This window comes from Brassica napus, chromosome C9 (assembly GCF_020379485.1).
Source record: "Brassica napus cultivar Da-Ae chromosome C9, Da-Ae, whole genome shotgun sequence".
Taxonomy (NCBI): domain Eukaryota; kingdom Viridiplantae; phylum Streptophyta; class Magnoliopsida; order Brassicales; family Brassicaceae; genus Brassica; species Brassica napus.
This window is the reverse complement of record NC_063452.1, coordinates 63886160-63910229: the sequence shown is the minus strand read 5'-3', so window position 1 is coordinate 63910229 and position 24070 is coordinate 63886160. Positions and strand designations below refer to the sequence as shown.

The 24070-nt window shown below is 36.5% G+C and overlaps 4 protein-coding genes across 5 annotated transcripts; all 4 read right to left on the bottom strand.

The window, feature by feature from the left end:
• Positions 1-8357: 8357 nt before the first annotated feature.
• LOC106433851 (protein TERMINAL FLOWER 1) lies at positions 8358-9988 on the bottom strand. Its single transcript, XM_013874678.3, has 4 exons — positions 9338-9988; positions 8997-9058; positions 8792-8832; positions 8358-8699 (listed from the first exon to the last, which is right to left on the bottom strand). The coding sequence occupies exons 1-4, from the start codon at positions 9545-9547 to the stop codon at positions 8476-8478; spliced, it is 537 nt and encodes a 178-aa protein (XP_013730132.1). The 5' UTR covers positions 9548-9988; the 3' UTR covers positions 8358-8475.
• A 3537-nt stretch (positions 9989-13525) lies between these two features.
• On the bottom strand, positions 13526-14491 carry LOC106433845 (40S ribosomal protein S28-1). Of its 2 annotated transcripts, none has more exons than XR_007328543.1 (2): positions 14158-14491; positions 13526-13881 (listed from the first exon to the last, which is right to left on the bottom strand). XR_007328543.1 is itself a non-coding variant. In XM_013874674.3 (2 exons), the coding sequence occupies exon 2, from the start codon at positions 13870-13872 to the stop codon at positions 13678-13680; it is 195 nt and encodes a 64-aa protein (XP_013730128.1). In that variant the 5' UTR covers positions 13873-13877; positions 14158-14253; the 3' UTR covers positions 13526-13677. The 2 variants fall into 2 exon arrangements, 1 of the variants encoding a protein (XP_013730128.1); XM_013874674.3 differs by having other exon boundaries at positions 13526-13877; positions 14158-14253.
• Positions 14492-17558: 3067 nt separating this feature from the next.
• On the bottom strand, positions 17559-18879 carry LOC106433842 (F-box protein At4g00893-like). Its single transcript, XM_013874672.3, has one exon. The coding sequence runs from the start codon at positions 18705-18707 to the stop codon at positions 17661-17663; it is 1047 nt and encodes a 348-aa protein (XP_013730126.3). The 5' UTR covers positions 18708-18879; the 3' UTR covers positions 17559-17660.
• A 1539-nt stretch (positions 18880-20418) lies between these two features.
• On the bottom strand, positions 20419-22781 carry BNACNNG10640D. Its single transcript, XM_013874688.3, has 11 exons — positions 22356-22781; positions 22037-22109; positions 21922-21940; positions 21629-21748; positions 21445-21514; positions 21315-21358; positions 21184-21225; positions 21029-21088; positions 20874-20941; positions 20714-20771; positions 20419-20631 (listed from the first exon to the last, which is right to left on the bottom strand). Exons 1-11 carry the CDS (start codon positions 22720-22722, stop codon positions 20542-20544), a joined length of 1011 nt encoding a protein of 336 aa, XP_013730142.1. The 5' UTR covers positions 22723-22781; the 3' UTR covers positions 20419-20541.
• Positions 22782-24070: the final 1289 nt, after the last annotated feature.

The following is a 24070-nucleotide window of genomic DNA, read 5'->3' as shown; positions in this document are numbered from 1 at the left end:
TAGTATAAATGAAAGATGATATTACTAATTTTTTATTAACATAAAACATAATATATTAAAAATATTCTATTTTCGAGTAGGAAATAGAGTAATACATTGGAGCAAAACTCAACTCCATTTTGGAGTTACTCTATTTTGGAGTAGAAAATAAATTAATACATTGGAGATGTTCTTCGCCGCTAACCACTCTGATAGCGACACGTTACCTTTTTTGAGTTTACCGTTGAAATAATAAAATTACTCACTTGCATCCCTCCAACATGGGGCTCTATAATCCAAGCCGTTCACCCAAAATGGCCAATCCATTTTAATATTTTTCTTTATTTGAACATTGAATGTAGAATGTAACTTGTTGTTGCTAGAAGTATAATATTGATTAATTTATTTTGGTGGAATAAGTAAAAGTTATATATATATATAAGCATTTTTATGATTTAAAATTTGTAGTAGTGTTGTCACCGTCGTGCTAATAGATTCGATCAGTTGCAATGAAATGTTTTTTTTTTTTCAAATTCATGATAAAAAGCTATTCCCTTATACCTAGGGATGTTCAATATGGCAAAACCGAACCGTATCGAACCGAACCAAACCGAAATAGATAATATGGTTTGGATTTGGTATATACCATACAAACCGAATGGATATGATTTTTAAAAAACCGTAGGATTTAGATATGGTTCGGTATATAACCAATAAAACCAAATAAACCGAATAAAACAGATAAAAAAATAGAAACATGTAAATATGTATATATTTTATAACAACGTATGAAAATCATAAGTTAATTTTTTTGCTAATAACTATTACCATATTTTTCATAGTAATAAAATAGTCCTGATTTGTAAAACACTTGAACTATAATTAAATAACAATTCATCGCAAACATGCTTTTTATTTTTTTAGTCTTCTTTTGATATTTTTGCTTTAATTTAGCATTGACTAAATTGAAATAAAGATTATAAATTTGATGATAACAATTAGTGGAAATTCTTCACAATTTTTTTAATCTATAAACGATTAGAGTTTCATGTTTAATAGAAGAAACATGACTTTGATGAACGCTAAATATGAAAGAATATAATAACTTATTTTTTGTGCTTTGTGCTTCTGTTTTATTTTTGTTTTTTATTTTTATTATCAGAATTTTGAGTTTTGATTTTAATTATAGATTTGATTATTTTATTAGATGATAGAAACATTTTTTATTTTTGTTCTTTTATTTTAAACTTATAATATTTTTTAATAATTGAATGTGTTGACAACAAGATTCTAAAATTCATATAATATGATCCCAAAATAAAGAATTATGTTTTTTGGTATAAAACCGAATAAACCGAAAACCGATGGTATATAAACCGAACCGAACCGAAGTAAATATGGATTTAGAATGGTAGTTATATTTTACTACCCGAAATACCGAAAAACCAAAAAAAAACGAACCGAAACCGAACCGATATCTGGATTGAACACCCCTACTTATACCATGCACGTTGGTTAGAACTTACTAATATACCCAGTAAATTAAATATTACCATATTGAAAGAAAAAGCTATTGTAGTAGAACACTAGATTTATTCACTATATATTTACATTTTCTCAGAAGATACACAAGTTTGGTGTACTAGCATTTAGGGAGCCGCAACGTATTTCTATACAATACCAAACACTGAACATGTGAGAAAGATAGACATAATGATAACTGATAGCATAATTAGATCTTGACAAGAAAAAAAAAAACCGTAGAAAAAGCAGATCCAGTTTTCTCCCAGGCACTACATCCGAGATTAGTCAATAACCGCTGGTCCCTTTGTAACCTCTTATGTTGACTTTCTGTTTCGGGCATCTGTTCACCTAAATCCTTCCTGTTTTTTCGAATTTCTTACCCTTCCTGGTAATATCTTTTGGATATTCGAGACTCCTGGTTTTTAACCATCGGGTTCTTCCCCCGACTCGTCGGAGGGACAGCCGGAAACGGCCTTTTCACCGCTGATTTCGCTCCTCTTCACCGACGATCATATGGACAGCTTGCAGAAAGAAGTACAGAAGGATTTGGACCGCTCTTCCTCCCATTTTGAGGATCTCTCCGACCTGTAAACAGCCGGACCTTGCGACAGTTTTACCACTCCGTGTGGTCTCAAATCTCGGCAACAATCAACCACAACAGCACCTCACCTATCTTCTCAACGATCTTCTTGACTTACGTTTACTACAGTGTGTAGTCCTCAAACATTTGTACTGCAGTCTCAAAACTCCGGTCCCAACAACATGTCACACAAATACTCAAGAGCTGAGAAAGGTAAATGGAAGGAGGACAGGCTTCCCCCTAGGAAGCCACTGGTTCGAATCCCAGAAGCAAACGTCACTGACCTCATTGAACGCCATAAGTTTACTCTCATCGGTAGAGTTACAAACCCCTCCATCCAAAAGACTAGGGCTTTGGTAGACTTCTTCCTGCAGCATTGGAATGTAGTTGGTAGGATTACTGGAAGGGAACTGGGACCTCAGCTTTTCCAATTTAGCTTTGAAACTGAGAAGGATCTGCAGGCCATACTATCCAAATCTCCCTTTCACTTCAAGCGTTGGATGATGATCCTCCAACGGTGGGAGCCCATAGTGTCTGATACTTTTCCGGCACGTATCTCCTTCTGGATCCAGGTTCATGGCATTCCCCTCCACTATTGGACGGATGGTGCTATTGAGGCAATTGGGGCAGCTCTGGGTCCGATTGAAAACAGAGAAGTGGACAAAGCAAGATTGAGAGTGCAAATCAATGGTTTAAAACCTCTAATCATGCGCATGGACATAGAACTTCCATCCAAAGAAATCGTAGAGGTGGAACTAGAATATGAGAAACTCGAGAAGCATTGCTTCCGCTGCAAGTCCCTCTCCCATGAGGAAGATGATTGTGTAATTCTGCCCCCCTCTCGAAGATTAGAGGGAGAGAGAAGACATCCCAATATCTCTCAACAAAATACTCTGGACAGAATTGAAGATGGTAAGAGAAGACAAGCGGAAAGGAAATACTCTCGGACGTATCAGAGACCTCAAACTGCTGGCGCCCGTTGGCCAAATTACAGGGGACCTGAGGAGCGGGGTCCTCATGATTCGTCTCGTGGAGTCTCTCCTCGACATAGCTCTGATAAAAGCTCTGGTTTTGAAGAAAATCGACGTCGTTACGATGACAGGAGTATACACAGGTCCCGAACTCCAATTTACTCAAGAAAATCTCCAAGCAATCGCAGCCTCCAGGAGCGGGATACTCCAAGACTATCTGAAAGAGGAGGAGAACCCCATACCAAAAACTCGAAAGAAGATAAGAGCTCGCCGTCCATTGAAGCGAGCTCAAACTCTAAAAGATCTCCACCTAAGGAGTTAGCTCTAGTGCGACGAAGCAGTTTGGCATCTCGATTGTCAGACCCTCTTACCCAGAAATCAACAAGTGGGGAAAGAGTTCCTGCGAAAGAAAGACTATCTGTACACACACAGAGAACAAGCACTCCTGATCTCAGAGACTCGCTCTCTGGATCCAAAAGACGACATGAAGATGGTGAGATACATATGGAGGAAAACGTACTCCCGGTTAACAACATTATCAACATTACTCGACCTTCGAGTTCAACAGTCTTTGAATCAGGTAGACTTGGACCTGGCGATCGCTCCCCCATCAGAACTCTCAGTGAAGACCGTATCCATGTCTCCCTACGGCTAGGATCGCTTGGGTCTGAAACAACAAGTGAAGGAACAGACATATCTGACCTCCCTGACCTATCTAAGGCTGAAGGGAAAAAGAAGCTGACTAAGCCACAAGATAGAAAACGGGTAGCTCGAAGCCCTGTACAGGGAGTAAGTTTGAAGAAAAGAAGAGTCACAAAATCAAAGGAATCACCTCGCAGGAAACTGATGATGGATGCGATAGTTGCGGGAGGCAGGGGTCTATCTGGTGTGTCGCGCTGCTCTCCAGTAACCCGTAGCTCTACATCAACCCGTATTTCTCCAGCAATATCGAAAATCATCCCACCGATGGTGAAGAAGAAGCAGGACAAGGCAAAGAAGGGGACGGATTTTCATCTTCCCCCAACATCTCTTCCTTAGCGTGCGTTAGCTGGAACTGTCAAGGAACTGGGACGCCCTTGACAGTCCAGCGTATAAAGGAGTTCCGCAAACGTCTTTCTCCGGCGGTACTCTTCCTCATGGAAACGAAAAACCAAGACGAAGCTCTCTTCAGGCTATTCCGGAATACGGAACTCACAAATCACTTCACTGTCCCTCCAATTGGTTTAGCAGGGGGGCTCTCTCTTTCTTGGAAAGAAGACATCCAGGTTGACATTCTCTTCTCTTCTGCTAACATTATAGATACTCGTATTGAGGCACATGGAACTTTTAGCTTTGTCTCCTTCATCTATGGAGCTCCGCATTCTGCGGACAGACCTGCCTTCTGGAAAACACTTATGGAGCTAGGCGAAGGAAGAGATGAATCCTGGTTGATCACCGGCGACTTCAATGATCTTCTAGACAACTCCGAGAAAGTCGGAGGCCCGGTACGTTGGGAAGGATCTTTCCTCTCCTTTAGGAACTTCGTTTCCCAAATGGGACTTTGGGATCTCAAACACTCTGGGAATCATTTGTCGTGGAGAGGGACCAGATATACCCACTTCATCCAATCCCGGCTTGATAGAGCAATGGCAAATTGCTCCTGGTTTGAAAAGTTTCCAGCCGGGCGAAGTGAATATCTTCGTTTTGAGGGATCCGATCACAGACCCATTGTGGTCCATTTTGACGTGTCTCGGAAGAGAAGGAAGGGCCTATTCCGTTTTGATCGCCGACTTGTTAACAAACCAGAGATACGTCAACTAGTGGCTGAGCATTGGACGAAGGAGCCTCTGGACTCTGTCCTGACAAAAATCGCAAAGATACGTTACAATATCATCCTCTGGTGCCGTGAACAAAACCGCAACAGCAATATTGCTATCAGGAAGGCGCAAGATGACCTCGAAGAAGCACTCTCTAGCCCCTCTCCCGACCCTGCTGGCATTGTTGCCCTTACTGCCACTTTGGAGTCAGCATACAAAGAAGAAGAACTCTATTGGCGGCAAAGGAGCAGGATCTTGTGGTTACACAGTGGGGATCGTAATACCGGTTTCTTCCACGCCTCCACTAGAGGCCGGCGAGCTTGTAACAAGATCTCGGTTTTGGAGAATAGAGATGGAAAAGCTGTTTATCGAGAAGATGAAATTGTCCAAGAAATCACAGGCTACTACTCCCAAATCTTTGAGGCTAAATTGTCGGACTCATCTTTAGTAGTCCAGGAAGGAATATCTCCTACTGTTACTGCAGAGATGAATCAGACACTTATTGCCCCCCCAACTCGAGAAGAGATCAAGGAAGCTCTCTTCTCCATTCATGCAGATAAAGCTCCCGGGCCTGACGGTTTTTCAGCTGGCTTCTACCAATCCTATTGGGACATTCTAGGAGGAGACGTGACGAAGGATATCCAAAACTTCTTTGAGACAGGAAGTCTGGAGGCCCGTCAAAATGAGACGCATGTCCGGCTTATCCCCAAGATCTTGGGAGCAAGGAGGGTAGCGGAGTATCGCCCTATTGCATTGTGCAACACGCACTATAAAATCATTGCCAAGCTTCTCACCCGTCGACTTCAGCCTCTACTACCTGGTCTGATCTCGGACTACCAGTCTGCGTTTGTCAAAGGACGTTCGATCTCCGACAACGTCCTGATAACACATGAGATTCTTCATTACCTACAACATTCAGGTGCTACGATTCGGTGTAGTATGGCAATCAAAACCGATATGAGCAAGGCGTACGATCGTATTGAATGGAGCTTCTTGCGAAACGTTCTTGAGCGTTTTGGTTTCCACAACATGTGGATTTCTTGGATAATGGAATGCGTCACCTCAGTTTCCTACTCGTACCTGGTCAACGGAGCGGCTCAAGGACGAGTAACCCCATCGCGGGGGATCCGGCAAGGCGACCCTTTGTCACCTTATCTCTTCATATTGTGTACGGAGGTCTTATCGGGATTGTGCATGAAAGCACAACAGAAAGGAGAGATTATTGGCGTTAAAGTATCTCGCAACAGCCCAGCCATTAGCCACCTCCTTTTTGCGGATGACACCATGTTCTTCACCCGAACGGATGCTAGGAGCTGTTCAGCCCTCATTTCGATCCTGCAGAGGTATGAAAAAGCTTCCGGTCAATGTATCAACTTCGACAAATCTTCTATCACCTTCTCCGCCAAGACGCCAGGAGACTCCAAGCGTCGGATCAGAGAGCAATTCCGTATTAGCAACGAAGGTGGACTTGGCAAATATTTGGGTTTACCCGAACACTTCGGGAGGAAGAAAAGGGACATCTTTGCGGCCCTTGTTGATCGAATACGCCAAAAATCCCATAGCTGGACTACCCGGTTTCTCTCGGGCGCTGGGAAAATGGTGTTGCTAAAGTCGGTGTTGGCTGCAATGCCTTCATACTCTATGTCATGTTTTAAACTGCCAAATTCCCTGGTTAAGCAACTGCAATCAATCCTTACAAGGTTCTGGTGGGACTTGTCACCTGGTATTAAGAAGATGTGTTGGGTTGCGTGGGATAAACTGACCTATCCAAAGAGTGCCGGAGGATTAGGTTTCAGGGAGATTGCGCAGTTTAACGATGCTCTGCTCGCAAAGATTTCGTGGAGAGTTCTGAAAAATCCGACGTCCCTACTGGCTCAGATCTTACTTGGAAAATACTGTAATAGGTCTGCTTTCCTGGAGACACCAGGCTCGTCTGGAATGTCACATGGATGGAGGGGGATTCTGATTGGACGAGACCTTCTCCTTAAAGGCTTGGGATGGGCGCTTGGATCAGGAGATTCAGTGGGCATTTGGAACGAACCTTGGTTGTCTACTGCTACACCGATCTCCCCAATTGGTCCTCCAACTTTTGAAAACCAATCCTGGACTGTTAGCAAGCTCATCGACCCTGTTTCAAAGGAATGGAATATTGATATTATCAGAGAAACATTACCTCATTATGAGGAGGAGATCTGCAGCTTGTTTCCAAGTTACTTCCAACTGGATGATGAATTAATGTGGCTGAATTCTGCCTCTGGTACGTATACAACTAAATCGGGTTACGCAGTTGCTAAACTTTGGAATGGAAATGCCAGCAATCAGGAATTTAACTGGCGAAAATGGGTGTGGCAAGTGCAGACAACACCCAAAATCAGACATTTTCTCTGGAAAGCAAATAGCAAGGCACTCCCTGTTGGAACGCTTCTGGAGAGCCGAGGGCTTGCAACCTCCCCTGTCTGTAAGCGGTGTGGAGCTCGTGAGACGGAACTCCATGTTTTGCTTCATTGTCCGTTCGCGGAGCGTGTGTGGGAACTAATGCCATGCCTCCATAAACCATCGGCGTCAACCATCACCTCAGTCGCACAACTTCTCCAGCACTGTGGACGAATGATATCTCTTCCACCTGTTGGACTGGGAAATACACCTCTGTATCCTTGGATCTTATGGATCCTCTGGACGAATAGAAACAAGCTAACCTTCGAGAATAGACTGTTCTCCGAAGAAAACACGATTTTAAAAGCTATCAAGGATGCTCGAGCGTGGAAGGCAGCTCAGACTTGTGTCGAAATGCCTTCTATACCACACTCTGTGGTCCCAAATTTTAGCCCCCCTGTTACTAACTCTTATACTTGGTCTTCCTTCTCGGATGCAGCTTGGACCTCTTCATCGGGTAACTGCGGGCTTGGCTGGTACCTGCGCGATGCGACGAATACGTGTACCGAAAATTCATCTTCTCACCGACGTTACGTTCCCTCAGCTCTAGTAGCAGAGGCGTTGGCGGTTAAAGCTGCATTAACAGCAGCGGTGTCTTCACATGTCAGTTGTCTCAATGTGTTCTCTGACTCGAAGGCGCTCATTCTTCTCTTGAAATCACAGGGAAAGGATGTTATCATGAAGGGGATTCTCCACGATATCAGAATCTTGGCTCTCTCCTTTGAATCTATCTCGTTTTTCTTTATTCCCCGTGTAGCAAACTCTGTCGCTGATTCTTTAGCTAAATCAGCTTTGTACTCTCTGCCTTCTCCTGTACCTGCAACTGAGTAATTTCATCTATGAAAACGTTTATTTCGATCAAAAAAAAAAAAAAATGATAACTGATAATATTCGGATCGCCGAGTGAGAAGGAGCATCATATTATAGGTGGTCACCAAGGTCTTGTCACTTTGACCGAACTATTTTTGTTTGTTTACAATTTTGTTGTTCTGTTTCCATGTATCATATATCAATATAATGAGATTAACTCGATGTGACCTATCGAGACATATATAAGGGTTTTGTATGAATATATATACGAGAACAATATTTTATTAAAAATACGGGAATTTAGAACAGAAATAAACATGGATAATTAAGAACAGAGATAAACATGTTATCATTTTTATGCATTTGATGGACACAGACGTAACTAACGTCTGCGAGATGCGGTTTCTCTCTGAGCGTTGAAGAAGACAGCCGCGACAGGGAGACCAAGATCATTCTCGATCGCAAATTCACGAGTGTTGAACTGATCCCTCGAAATAATATTGCTTGGGAACTTAACACGTCTTTGCTTCTGCCTGAACAGAACAAACACGTACCTGTGTATCCCTATGTTTGGCTTTGGCAGCTCATAGCTCACCACCTCTTTTCCTACAATTTCAGTTCAATTATCTTTAATACTTATTTGGATATATCTTTTATTGTAAGTATTTTAAACCACAAAATTCATGACGAGCCCGTACCAAATGTAGCATCTGTTGTGCCGGGGATGTTCATGACGAGCCTGTTGAAACATTTACATGCAATTATTTAGCTGTGATGGAAGACTATGACCAACTCAACTCAAGTTTATAAAAAAATAATGTAGAGAGGGTTATTAATAATTCAAATGAAATACATATGACCGAAATATGGGCTGAAAATGAAACGACAAGAATCTGAGCGTACCAATGCAGGCGTTCTTTTAGAAAGGGGTCACTAGGATTTGGAACATCAGGGTCTGTCATCACCTGTTTTGCAATTCAGTTACTATTACCATCAATGAAGAAAAGAAAAAAAAATGATAAAAGTACATAACAGCATCATACTATTTTACAAAAAGGTACAATATATAAGATTATATTGATCAGACTCTCTCTCTCTTTTTCTTCATGGAGTCAGAAAATAAATGACTTCTGAGATGAAAAGATACCGAGTGATATGTTTTGGCACAAGATATTAGAACTAAACAACCAGCAATCCTATCATTATTGATAATTTTAAAATAATTTAAACATATGTTTACATACCAGGGTGAAGAAAGATCTGAGATCACCATCATGGATCTCAACCCTAGGCTTGGAGGAGACAGCTAAAGGGAAAAGCTCATGGCCATTGGAGACTTGCTTCTTGTTGTAACTCACGTTCATTTTAATTGTTGGAGTGAAATTATCAAGAACATCTCCGACCACTCTTCCCACTATTAATGGCTCTATCACTCTAGTTCCCATATTCTCCATTTTTATTTTGTAAAGGTTTCTTTCTCTTTCTAAACACCTGTGGGTTTTAAAGTGAGCTTAGGGAAAGAGAGATATTTGTAGTGGTGTTGGATACCAAAGGCAACCAAGACATCTATTTATAGGGCTTTTGTAAGTTGGAGAGAGATCGATGTTAGGGGCCAAGCTTTCTCTATCTATCGTGGTTGTAAGATTCGGACAAATCTAAAGAACCAATAGTCATCTACTGCCAATTATGTATCTTTCATAGTAGGAAAATAAATCAGTGAGAACTAATGAGTCATTGATTTTAAGGTTTATTTTATGGTAAAAAATTTACTAAAATAAATATGATGGTCATAATCGGAACCATTTAAAGAAATATGACCATCATATTTGTTGACTGTGTTTTTAGTTTGGACTACAGGATTGACCTCACATAGTCCAAGTTTTTTTTTTTAAATGTAATATCAATAGATTTCAATAGCAATATATCTAATGTAGTTTTAAAACTTTCTAATTGGATTAATTAATATGATTTATTAGAATGATTGACAATATGGTCCAATTTACAATAAAACGAAACGAGTATTACAGGTTAACTAATGTGACTTATTTCACTAATGTCTTAGTTATCATACTCATATTTATATCATAGTGCTGAAATGGGTTATATAATGTCTAGACACCTAAATTTAACTAAAGTTTTCAGTGTATAAATATATCAGAAATATATAATAAAAGTGTTTTTAAAGTACATATTTGATCCCTTTTCCCAATCATTGTCCTTTTTCTTTCTCATTTCACGTGCTGAATGTATATAGAGATTTTTTTTTTTGAAAGATATCTTATATATATAGAGATTTCAAATAGTTTATTTTTAGATTTCAGTACGTAGACTTAAAATTTTCTGCAGTTAGCGACTCTTATTACATATACAAATTCGAACATGTCTTGATGTGTTCATTAGTGTAGAACGTAGCTTAAAAATACAATACGTCTTTTTTAGAGTTTTTTCATGGCCGGGCCTGAACGTAGCTTAAGTCATACACACACGCATTTTAAGATCGAAAGATAAAAAATGATACAACGTGCAGAAAAGATTTTGTCAATCAAAGCATATATCTTTTTTTTTTTTTTTGATAAAAGGTTTTCAAAAAGCATATATCTTTCATATGAGAAAGCAAATCGGAAACACAAAGCGATTCAACCAATACGGTGTTACCATCTAACTTATAGTGAAAGCGTATTTGTCTTTTTCTGCTGTTCTTATACGTACTTATAACTATCATCTTTTACCATTCTTTTCTTCTACCGTTAACAAACTCATGCGGTTTCATGTGACCAGTGAGATTCATTCTTAATTTTTTTTTTCTTTTTTTTCTTCCGGTAAACCTCATTCTTATGTTTTGTTTGTCAGCATATATCATTCTCATGTTAACTTCATGATTTCAAGTCAACCCATATGAACGAGACCTTTTATATATCAATAAACTCGCAAAATCGGTGTCCATTAACTTACAGGATTCTAAAAACCTTTAGTGACATCAAGAACAAAAATATCCAAGACTTTATATATCTCGCTGAATAATTAACTCGATCTCCTTTTACACGTCCATGATTTCGAAAAAAATCACTATAATATTTAAGTGGCAAAGATTAAGAAATTGTTATATTAACATTCTTATGGTACTTGATTCTTTTACAACTACGGATAAAATTATTGCCCAGAGGTCATTTCACTGTCGTAAGATGGGATTTTTTGTCATTTTGTATTAAGAATAAACCTAATTAAAACAAAAATGGTAACTTCTATGAATTTAAATACCGTTTATCATAGATCGTACAAAAGGCATATTAAAAGTAACAACCCAAAGGTTAATGAAAAATATCGATCGCAGAATTTGGAACTCCTCACTCGTGGAACGACAACGCATCGATTCTTCAAAAGAAACATCAATGGAAAACTTATTTATCGAAAATCATTTGAAGAGCCGATTCTTATAGTGTAGACTGTATTGTATGATATCTACATCACTACATGTGTAATGTACAGTATGATGATGTAATTCTATAACCTTACAAAAGTTCCACGCACATATTTGTCAATCATAAGATTCATAACCATATCATATATACAAGTCTTGTGGAATCTACAAAATCTGTAGAATGCATTATTAAAAGCTTATTAAAAAAGAAAATTTGGTATATAATTTAACATTTACACCCAAAAAAAAAAGCTTATTAAAAACATATATAAAGGCCTTATGTAATATAATTGTGCTATTATGAGCGACTTTTTAGCAGAGATTCTAAACGTTTATATATTTTTCTTAAACAGGCAAATCTTGATTGAGAATTTAACTCAGTTTGGGTAATTGAGACAAGAATAAAGGCACAAAGCAGAATGGATGACTTATTACATACGCTTGTTTATATAATCACATATGCGATTTAAAAAAATCAAATAATTCAAATCAAAACATCAATAAGACAAGTAGACAAGGTAACAGTTAGCTTAGCAAGCTAAACAAATGAGTTATGACCCCAAAACTACCAACCGAATCTTCTCAATCTCCAGGCTCTTGCCACTAACCCCTGCATGATATTTTCTGGCATTGCATTTGAACATGAACAAAAGACATTTCTGGATTCTTCGCATTGAATGATGAGAACTAGAAAATGGAATACACAAAGAGTGACAAGTAGTGATGTTACGATCAGCCACAAACCCTTGGACCTGTAGGGTATTTTTCTGCATGGAAAGTTAAAGGCCAGTACAAACTAACCCGTTTCATGTCTATGTCTAACCCCTTCCCCTGTAAGGTCTAGCTAGACGAAGTCCACCTAGCCAAAAGATTGTGATTAGGTATGATACGTTTCAGTTCAAAAGCTAGTTGAAAGCAGAGAAGAACTCGGGGAGTCGGGCAACATTTGTGTTATGGATTACAAGTAAAATGGCTTGTAGCTGTCTGTACCGGTTTTGGTTGATGAATGAATATCCGAGAGGTTTATTAAACTCGGTTAAGCAGGCCAGGGGACCAGCAGAGTGTGGATGGCATCACAGTGCCATGACATAAAACAAGTTAAAGGGGGTTATTGGAACATGAATTTATGTGGAATTTAATGATTTTAATAGTTGAGATAAGGATTTTACAAGTTAACTAGATTTAACAAATTTTATCAAATACTTTTACATAGATTTTCATTACTTGTGTATAGAATTCTATTGATTGTTATTAACTTTTAAAGTAAGAAATTAATGGTGGTAGAAAAAAAGAAAGAAAATCATTTCAATTAAGGCAATTCTTAAACAATTTTTTTTAAAAAATTTGTCACAAAAAAGATCTCAAGAAATAAAATGACCAAAAAATTAATTTCTACTTCTTACTTTATAGATATATAAATAATAAAAAAAGTTTATATAATTTCGAAATATATGTTTTAAATTTGAATTTTTGTAAGAAAAATTTGAATTATTATTTTTGAAATGTTTAATTAAAAAATACGAAAGTGCTTTTTAAAACTATTTTTACAATTTTTATTTTAAATTTTTAATATTTTTTTTCTATTTTTTTTAAGTTGTGAATTGTATTATGTTAAAATTGTGATTTGTATATTATTTCATTCTTCAATTTGAGTTTTTGTATGTGAGTGTATTTTATTACATTGATTTCAAAAATCTTATGGGTATAGATGATATTCTCAAAGTTGAGTACTATGAGTAAAAACAAAGAAAAATTATATCCCAATAACAATAGATTTTAATAGAATCTTAAAATCAATGAAAACTAAAATTTTCCAACAACAAAAGATTTTGAGTGGAATTTAAAAATCATCACTCCAATAACAATGTATTCTATTTAGATTTTAAAAATTCACGAACCAATAAGAATGGAATCTCAAAATTTAATAACTCTTCTAGAATTCTTTGCCCAATAACCTTCTAAGAACATAACCAAAGAAAACGTTTGAAACAAACAGATAAGAAGAGGCTTTGAATACCAAATAAACCATATCACTCCAGGAACTGTCTTAAAGCAACAAACCAAAGCATAATAACTAAACCGCTCACAGAAACCAAAAAGACAAATAAGTAGACATTGTTCTGTTTTCTTGTTTCCAACTTGTAGAAAAATAAAAAAAAAGGCGAATCAACGAAGTCTCCTGGCTTCTCTCTCGGACTCGAGCAAGGTGAGGATATCGCCTTCTCTCACGGGTCCCTTAACGTTTCTCATAATGTAACGATCAGAGTCTGTGAACTTCACTCGAACCTGCGTCACCTGACCCCTTGACCCAGTGCGTCCCATCACTTTCACCACCACGGCGTGCTTAATCTGAGAATCCATCCTGCCTGACTATACAAAACAACAAGTAATCAATTGGAGTATTAATCAAATTCACATTCATAAATCATTAATAATTTTGCCAATATTTTAAATAAGAAACAGTTACATAACTAGATTCCCCACTGCTGATTACGAACTGAAACAAAGCAGATTAAGAAGCGAATCTACAGTTTCATTTTACCTAACGAACATAGCAGAATTTTAATTACAGATTCAAGATAATTTAGCCGACAAATCTACTCTAAGATATTGCAATCAATACAAGCAGAAGAAGGTTGTGCATACGATGGTTCACGGAGGCGAGAGAGGTTAGCGGCGATAAGCGAAGAGTCAAAAACCCTAAAAGTTTCCAGAGAAGAGAGCACAATGTGTTATCTTCATATTTTTATAGTGTGACTTGGTTAACAAACCTCGACTCCGTCCGCATCGGTTCACTATTATGGTTCATTAATTTAAGCCGGTTCTTTGAACTAAACCAAAGTTTTACTTTTAGCCATGCTTGTTGGTCAGATTTTCTAAACCTCATGCTATTTTTGGATGTACAATTGACTCAATAGTGGCATTAGTTGATAAAATAGCATTTATTTTTTTGAGTGTAGAAGTATATTTTAGTCAATGGTATGTGTATCTATATAAAGAAGTGTTTGCTTCTTTCTAAGGCTATCCACGTAGGAATCCAGCTCAGAAAGTTGCGCATCCTCCAGCCGCCACGTGTCCGTTTTTGCTAAACGCGCCGTTTCATTAAGTCTTCAGCGTAGTGGGTTTTGTTCGGGCGTTTTTTATCTGGGCTTTGGACTGCTGAGTTTGTTCTTTATCCAGCCGGAAATAACATAAGTCATCTCTAACCTTAATGTTCTTCGAACAAGAAACAAAATTCGCATTCCCCCATCCTTCGACAGCGAGTCGATGTCGTTTCCGCTTTCGCTCACCATATGAAACGCTCCGAGTTAAGAGTTCGTGTTTAATCCCATCAATTCGTTCATCCACTACGTCGTCTTCAATGCTCTATTTTGATCTGAAAAGCGGTGATTTTACAGTATAAATATGTGTGAGATTTCTCCCTTTCAACCCATCCTACACAAGCAGTGGAGCTTCTCCATTTCACTGATTTATTGTCGTCGTATTTTCAAGCACTGGTCGTTACCGGAGTCGGTCTAGATATCTCTCCACCGCCGCTTCACTCTTAGGGGGCATTGAATCTTCCTTCTAATTCAGCCTTCTCGGAGCGAGCAGCTTGCTTATGTGATTGTTGATGAGCAGAAGTAAGGCGGAAACGTCTCCGGTGAGACTACTACTACGTGATTGGTACCTTCTAACTCCAACTCTAATCTGGAAAATGTAAAACCGAGCATGGTGAGACAGATTCATCTCAGCGTATTTCCTCCATGACTTCCAAACGAGGCTACAAGCTAAGTATCCTTATTTTCTCTCAGAAAGTTTCTTCATTTCCAAGTGTCTTTTGTTTTGATTTTGATTTTATTTTTTGTATCAGATATATATCAATGACCGAAACTTTCGAGCTCTATCATTTTTTTAACTACTCAATTAGATTTGATGTTGGTTCAAATGAACTTAATTATAGTTCTAGGTCGCTACTTTTTTCCTTATATGAACAGGGTCTTCAGTCTGCTTCACTAGATTTGGGCCGGGTTTATATAGTGAATGGAATCACTCTGTTCTAAAGTATATAGTACAAGTAGAATCTATCTGGGTTTGAGAGCCATGAGATTCTTAGTGTTCTATATTTCTCTGATTCTAGGTGGAAAACATTGTTTTGGCTCTAAAAATTCAGATTCGTGTGTCAAATTTTCATGGTACTTGACAAAATTATAACTTTTCTTACCATGAAAAGACGGAAACTTTATAACTTGTATTGTTGTTGCTTGCTTTTATGTTAATTGTATATGCTTTGTGAGCTTATAGTAGTTATACATTTACAGGTTTTTGATCTTAAAGATGTGAAACACCATGATTTTGTACGTTAAGGTTTGGCGTTTTTGAGACCTTTGCAGCGAAAGGCGATGATTGCGCAAGAGAATGCAGAGAAAAGATGCAGATCATGGTGTGTAATAATTATACATCTTTAACATTTACCAATGGGAATTGAATTAGTTGAGTTTGTAGCAATTATGATGATGATAGGTAGCAGGTGGTGATGGTACAGGTGCTCGGGTTCGCCCATCTCTCCTCCCTATTTCTCCAAATTTATATTCATAAGTAGGTGGTGATGCCAATATACTGTTGACGGAAGTTTTCAGCTGGCATAGCTCCATGTATAGTAGTGACATTCTTCCCCTCTCAAGTGTTTAATGAAAGTCTTCCACCATTGAGTTTTCTTTATAAATAAGTTTTTGATGTTGGTTATGTCTGAAAGTGATAAGGACCCAATAAGTACTCTAAGTAAGTAGGTGTATTCATATAATAGGAGAATAAACAGCATGTCATTGTTGGTTTGTTTCAAAGACGAGAATAAAAAAAGAAGTTTATAAGAAGTTTTCTTCCATGTAAAAAAAAGAATGTTATAAGAAGGAATGTCTGTAAAAAAAAATCATCCTTATTATCATCAATCACCACAAACATAATAACAAGCAACACTTCCAACAATTGTATACATGTCTTGGACAGCAGTAAAAAAGCAAATGGCATGACGTACTTCTTTAAAAGAGCAACATTTGAGTTTAGTTCCTTGACCTACACAAACAAAACAATAGTTGACATAATAAAACTCAGATTTCAGATGAAAAGGTGCAGGTATATAAATGGAATCACAGATTGTATATCTGTCGTTGAGCATCCGGTTAGTGTTGGCATTATTTCTAAGAACAAGGAGTCATAGCTTGATGCTCAACAATGACACGTATGACCAAGAACAAGTCTTATAGAATGTCCTAAGGCGCTCATGGTTACGTGAGAAATATAACACATCCCAACACCAAAATGATCTAGGACATTCAAAATCTAATTTTCTAACTGTCTAGCTACTTATAGTTTATACATATTATGATATTTATATACTAAATAAACATTAAAATATATAATCAAAACTAAATTTAAACAAAAAATCCGGGTGTAGCCCGAGCCAACGCTAGTATAATATATTTTGAGCTTGAAAATTAATTATTCACCAAAATAGCTGAAAAATTCAAAGTTATTAATTATGAACACCCTCACAATTTAGTTGCTTAGCATAATTCGTACATTGACTAATAGGTTTTTTGACCTTCTGTTTTAATTTTTTTTAAACGCTTTTCAGAATTTAGTGTTAATTTTTGGTGTTATTACAAAATTCATTTTATTAGAATTTCTATTGCAACATAAGATTAAGTGTTTTTTTTCATCAACATAAGATTAATAATGGTTTATCTTTAGGGGTTTATAGACATTTGATTCTTTTTACAAATAATACAAACAAAAAGGATATTAGAGCAATAACCTTTAGTATTCTGATATATTTTTAAGAAACACTGATTCTGATACACATATTCATAGTACGTATATATATGCATGTACAGATACTTTATTAGGCATATTTTCTGTATTCAGTCGTAAAAAAAAAAAAAAACATTGTTATGATTTTTGGATAATCAATTGTAAGTATAGTAAATTATTCTTTTCCAAATTATTTTATAGATTTAGCAGAAACATAGATATAACTGAAATACATTATTATAAAATAAAACAAAACCAACTTTTTTTTTTTTTTTTTGCTAAAACCAACTTGATAACAATAAACCAGAAACAACAAGAAAATAAAAGTTTTGCAGAGCTATCTTTGTCAAATGCTTGACTCAAATAAAATCTATGCGTTGTTTGGGAGGTTCAATCCAAACACACTGATATTTGGGATGTCTATCCCAAAACGGAATGTCTGAATCATTTGTGAGATACTTTTCTCCATCAGAAAAATAAGTTTTGATCATCGGGTGAGGTGCATTGGATAAGAGTAGCTTGTTTCTCAAACTGGTTGGAAGGTCTGATCTACATACAGATCCGCAAGAAGCCCCGAAGATTGTTGACGCTTCATCGATTTTGTCCTTCTCTTCCCAACTCCAACCTTTATTATTTCGATTTAATCTGAAAAATCGTAGCTTCTCACCACCTGTTTTTACGAAGAAGATATCTCCTTTTATCTCTACAAAGTACGTTCCAGCTGAAAGTTCGAGGCTCCTATCATATTCTGCCATGTGGTTGACCAAGGTTCGTTTGGATGGATCAAAAACCGGAATCCAATCTAACCAACCAAAACAGTGAAAGAGACCTTCCAAGAAAATAATATTGATTTTAGAAGTGAAAGGACCTCCAAAACTCTTAAAATGAGTAGTCTCCCATTTGGTTTCTCCAATCTTAAGAGTGTTGATTTCAACAACGTTGTTGTCTCTGTCGATCTTTGTCATACCAAAAACCAAACAACCTTCTGACGTGGGTGCACATGTGAAAGCCGCAGATTCGTTATAATGTTCGCAACTAGGCAGATTTATAAGCTTTCGAGTAAATGGGTTGAAGAAGAATGACTCGGATGAACCATCTTTGTGCATAAGCAACCAACCATCTTTTGCGTGATAAACCGACATGCCTATTATTTCTGGGATATATGTGAGGTATGTCATCCTCTGCATGGGATCATACCACTCACAAGGCCCTCTATGTGATGTTAAAGAGTATTTCATAAACCACGGACGACGGTTATTCATCAGAAAAGACACACTAGATTCATACCATGCCTTACAGACTGTGGATGCACGTATGGTATCTTTCACAAGGAGACGAAACATTACCAATCTCAAAAGTTCAGGAAGAAGATTCGACCAATCTTTCCTCACCCTAATGAAAGACATTAACACAAAGAAAAATGATTTGTCATTTTATGTATTATTCACAATGTCATATTTATGTTTATTTTGAAATATATGACATTAACTAAATAAAATAATGATGTAATTTTTTCACATATTTACATATGAAAAACTTAGATTTCATAACAAAATTAAAGTATAAATTACTAAATTTTAACCATGAGCATAATTTTTTTAACAATATATATATATACATTCTGTTATTTGATTTATCAAATAAAAATAAAAAACAAACCGCTTTTAATTTTAAGAGAAAATAATAAAATTTGACAGATTTTCTTATTAATATTGTAGAATAAGAAATAGAAAAACAAAAAATCATAAAAACTTACATATCTCGATTAGGTCTTTTATCTGCCATAGTGAAACAAGAAGAAGATGAAAACAAATATTTTAACTTTTATTATTTAGGAAGTGAAGTTTTTAAAACAAGGTATAGATATCTGTCATATAACAAACAGCTAACGAGTCTTATATACACATTAAGAATTCCCACATGAACTTAAGACTCGCACGCTTTCGCAGAAAAGTCAATAACTTTTTTTTGGAAATACAATAAAATTCAACATAATAATTAGTATGATAATGCAAACATAGAAATACATTAAATTTCAAATGTTATTGTATTTTGAATATTAATTATTTTTTTGCCAAATGTTAAATGGTCAACTTTTGCTTGAATTGGGTTCTTTTTTTTCGTGTGTTATTCAATCATGTATTTATTAGAATTTAAATTTAAGTAAAATTCATTGTTATTCAAATTGATGATTCTAAATTCTATTTTAAAATCTAGTGTTATTGGATATGATATTTATAAATCTAATTTAAAATATGGTGTTATTCAACGAATAATTTAAATCCAGTTTTTTAAATCTAGTGTTATTCAACTTCAAAAGATTTAGAAAATTTTTGTATTTAAAATTGATTTCAAATCATTTATAGTGGATTCTCGTGAATAAATAATTGAAATCAAAATCCAAACTACACCGTAGAGATTTTAGAATTCATTGACTAAAAACTATATTTAAATTTGAAATTTTATTTGATTAGAAAACTTGACGATTGATTTTAAATCACCTATCGAAGGTATCTATTGAAAGCTTTTGTTTGACTTAATTTTGTTAGTTGTTTTTTTCTTTTGCAATTCAAGATGCGCATATTTGAAGACTACAACAGTATTTTTATAGACCCTAAATCTAATTATTTTTTTATCAACATGACACTAACTACGTGGAAATGGATAATCAAACCAGGGAAATTGAATTAACGTAAGCCACAAGCCCACCACTGAAACTAGACTCCGATCACCACATGCAAAGCTTGTCTGGCATTTTAGGCATAAATTGGCACCTAACCAAGTTATTCTCATTACACTCCAAACGTTCTTTATGTAATCTTGATGATTTTCAAAGAAAAAAAACCCATCTTAGTCTCTAATTTTACTGAGGGAAGTTTTTTTTTTTTTTTTGTGTGGGAGACGTGATTAGAAGCAGTTAACTAACATTGATCCGTCTTCATAGCAAGCAACAATGTTGCTGCACCTTGTAATCATAAACTAGAACTCGGACCCGGACCACTTCTTCACCATCTCCCTCATTCAAACTATTTCCTTCCATCGCATGATTATGTCACAATCTGTTTGGTTTATATAAAAGTACATTTCCTGATCTTTAAACCCCTACAACTTTGCAAATAACAAAGTTGAGTTTATATTGCAACAGAAAGCAGCTAAATTAAGCAGCATAAGTTTGTTTATACATACATACACTCATTCACATTTATGTCTATATTTGCTCTAACAGTAAAGAAGATAAACTTAAGCGGCATAAGTTTGCTTCAGATACTCTATGATCTCTGCACTCTCAAACATATTTACTCCAGTGTTTGGATCTTCCAAGTAAGGCACCTGTTTTTACATAGAAAAAACAAACACATCTCAACCTCCTCTCTCTCAATGTATATATATATGTATGTATTCTCTAACCCACCTGAAAGTGACCTGCTTTCTGGAGCAATTCATGCCGTTTGGGGCTACCACGAGCACAACTGATGAAGACAACACAAAAAGACGTTACAACTTTGGTTCTGAACAAATATACAGGAACAGTAGATGGTGGGGTATCCTAAGAGTTTCTGTTGTTACCATACCTGCGTTGAATGTGTGGTAACTCCAGTTCTACGAGAACTTCGCGTACAATCTTGCAAAATGGAGAGCCCTGCAGGGCCAATTCAAAGAGAGAGATTGTTTGTTTTAATAAGATGTTGGTTTCTGAAGATGGAAGAGAAGAGAATAAGATTCAAACCTCGTATGCCCAGAATACGAGTGGCTTAGGTGGTAGTTTTGCTGGTGTGTACATGTTACCCTGCATTGGTTAAAAACTCGAGCATTTTTGTGACAAAACCGTTGCTTATACTGATACCTATACTGCATAGTATCCTTAGTAGAACTTCTTCTTACCTTTCCCATACGACCAATCATTGCAAATCCAGCTGTTATAGCCTGCAACATCGAAGTAGTCAGTATTTAATTTCTACTCTTGAATTTTGAAGCAAGGGAAAATAGTCGTCAACATGTGCAAAGAAACTAACCGTTAACGGACCAAGTGTCAGGCTTAAAGGAACTGTTCCATCTCCTAAACAAGTTTAACCAAACATAAAGATAAGAAAATACTAAAGAAAATGCAAAAGATGATATTGTCAAAAGCCATTGAGGAATGACCATATTTCTCGGACAGATACTTGATGATTCCATCTGATTCATACATGGACACTCCAGTATTTGGATCAACCTAACAATTAAAAGAAGAAGAAAAAAACTTTATTTTCTTACTGAATAAAGATGTGGCAAGACAAGAGACATGGGTTTTAAATAGAAAAATCATTTAGGTTCAGAAAAGACAAACCATGTAGGGAAACTGTTGTTTGCCACCCATCTGATTAACCTTGGGGCGAAAATTAGGACTCCCTCTGGGACAAGGATAGTATAGAATATCAAGATCCAACACTCCGACCATTTCCCTGACCTGCAAGTTGTTGCAATACAATGAAGAATAGTTCATAAAACACAGAGACACACATTTAACTAAAGAAGAAGACTCAGACCAAAGAGGAAAAGCTAAAATGAATATAAATAGAAGGAAATATACAGAAACTTGGCTAATAGTGAAACATATAAAGACAATGAAATAGAGTTTACCTTGCGACAGAAGGGGCAGCTATATTTATTCACATACCGGAAATGAAGAAAAAGTAAAAATTAAATGAAAATGGATTAAACACACACATTTTGACAATAGAGCGTAATACATTACCCTTCAAACTCGTAAATCTCAATGGGTTTCTCGGGACGAGGCCCAAGCTTTGAGCTTTCCTTTAAAGTGATCCCTGCACATAGCATCATCAAATCATTAGCCTTTTGAAAAAGAAAAAAAAAAAAAAAAAAAAGTCCAAAGCTTTTCATTAACGAGCTTAAAGTTTGTTACAACTAAACTAACTAATATGTACTCTAACAAACTATTAAACCGAAAATGCAAACCAGCTTAACATCATAATTAGATCAATAAACCGGACAATTCCAGTTCCAGAGCCCTTAAACCGGCTAATAGAAAGCAACTGTTAAAATGATTTTACCGCCAAGACGAAACGCGTACTGGTCAGGCGGAACCTCGTCCTCGGAGACGAAGGAAGCAGAGTACCCTGAGACGAAGACGCCGGTGCCGAAGCGGAAGAGCAGTCCGATTGACGCGCCGAGGATGTCGAAGAGCTTTCCGGGTTTAACGGCGAAGCGTTGCGGCTCCGGAGGCTTGAAATTGGGTGGAGCGGTGAATGCTACAGGCTCGCTGGATTTGGTGGAGACTGAGGCTGATGAATCGGAAGGTTTGGAGGAAGCTTTGACCATGACTAGGGTTCTTCGGATTGATCTGCTTCGAGATGATGAAACGGGAAGGTGAATCGGAGGCTGAGGAGGGAGGATAGTGTTCGCGAGTATCCCCGCCATCGAATTTTTTTTTTTTTTTTTTTGTTGGTTAGTTTATTTTTGTGTGTCACTCATCTCACTACGAGTTCTGATTTTGGGTAATAGATGAGATCTACATGGGCCTACTTTTGGGCCCATATCTACTTTGATCCCTAAATTATTATATTTTTTTAATATCCAAAAATTATTATATTAAATTATATAGTTAGGTCTACTTTGATCCATATATAGTTTCAATGGCATCAAACATCTCTACCTCAAATATCCAAAATTATTATATTTTTTAATGAATATAATAATTATATTCAATAAAAAAACTGTGTTTTTGTTTAAACATACACCAGCTGGTCAATGAAATAATTAAAAATATTCCCAATCTACATGGTGGATTTGGGATATGTCTCGTTCCAAACAAAGTGTGTAACCCCCTCTCCACATATGTGTGACCCTTTGCTTCGACTGCAAGCAGATGAAGCCGTATGGTTTTATCCACAAATTTGCTCAGAATACCAGCATTTTTGGTTGTTCTTCATGTTGGCTCGAGTTGTGTTCCCTCCATATACTATGAACCGCTGCTTGAAGTGAATATTTGATGAGAAACATTTCCGAAACTCCAATAGGAGGATAACTCGAAGCAGAGACCATGGTCATTATATCACTCTAATATGTAGCGAAGTCTTCCTTTAAAAGCCTTTTTACCAAAGATTATTATACTTTAAGATAATTGTATAATATTTTATTATACTTATTTATAGTTTTCTGTTTTGATATATTTGAGATGGAGATGATATTTTAAAAAATTGATGAATTTCCGAAAATTTTAGATTTCTATGTTTACATTTTCAAAAATTATGAAATTTTAATTTTGTTTATAGCTTTTGAAACTTTATAAAGATTCTTACAGTAAGATGTTTTTTTTTTTGCTAAAATTTGGAAAATACAATAAGATGTTTTAATGAAAAAAGTTTCGTCCTAAACAAAACTTTGATTTCCTGCTGCATTTCTTGCTTGCATGTATACAAGAAACTTGTTTTAGAGTAATCTAAGCGTGTTTAGGGGAACAAACGTAACTGGAATGTTCCGAGTCTTGAAGGACGAACTCGTTTAAAGAATTGAAGAAGAAAGAAAATAGTAAAAGCTTTGCTAGAAGCAAAAGCAATAAACACAATTCAAAAAGAGGTCTTTGGACGGTGCCTACCAACACAAGACCAAAACGTGCCGTAACTAGATTCGCTGGAGCGTAGCACGTGAGCCGACCAAAAGCATGCGAACTTAAGCCGAGAAATCTAAATTCCTTTTGCCTTCGTCACTTGGTGCTTTTGTCCACAGGATCACAAAAAGTGTCCTGTACTTTCCAAAAGAGAATGAA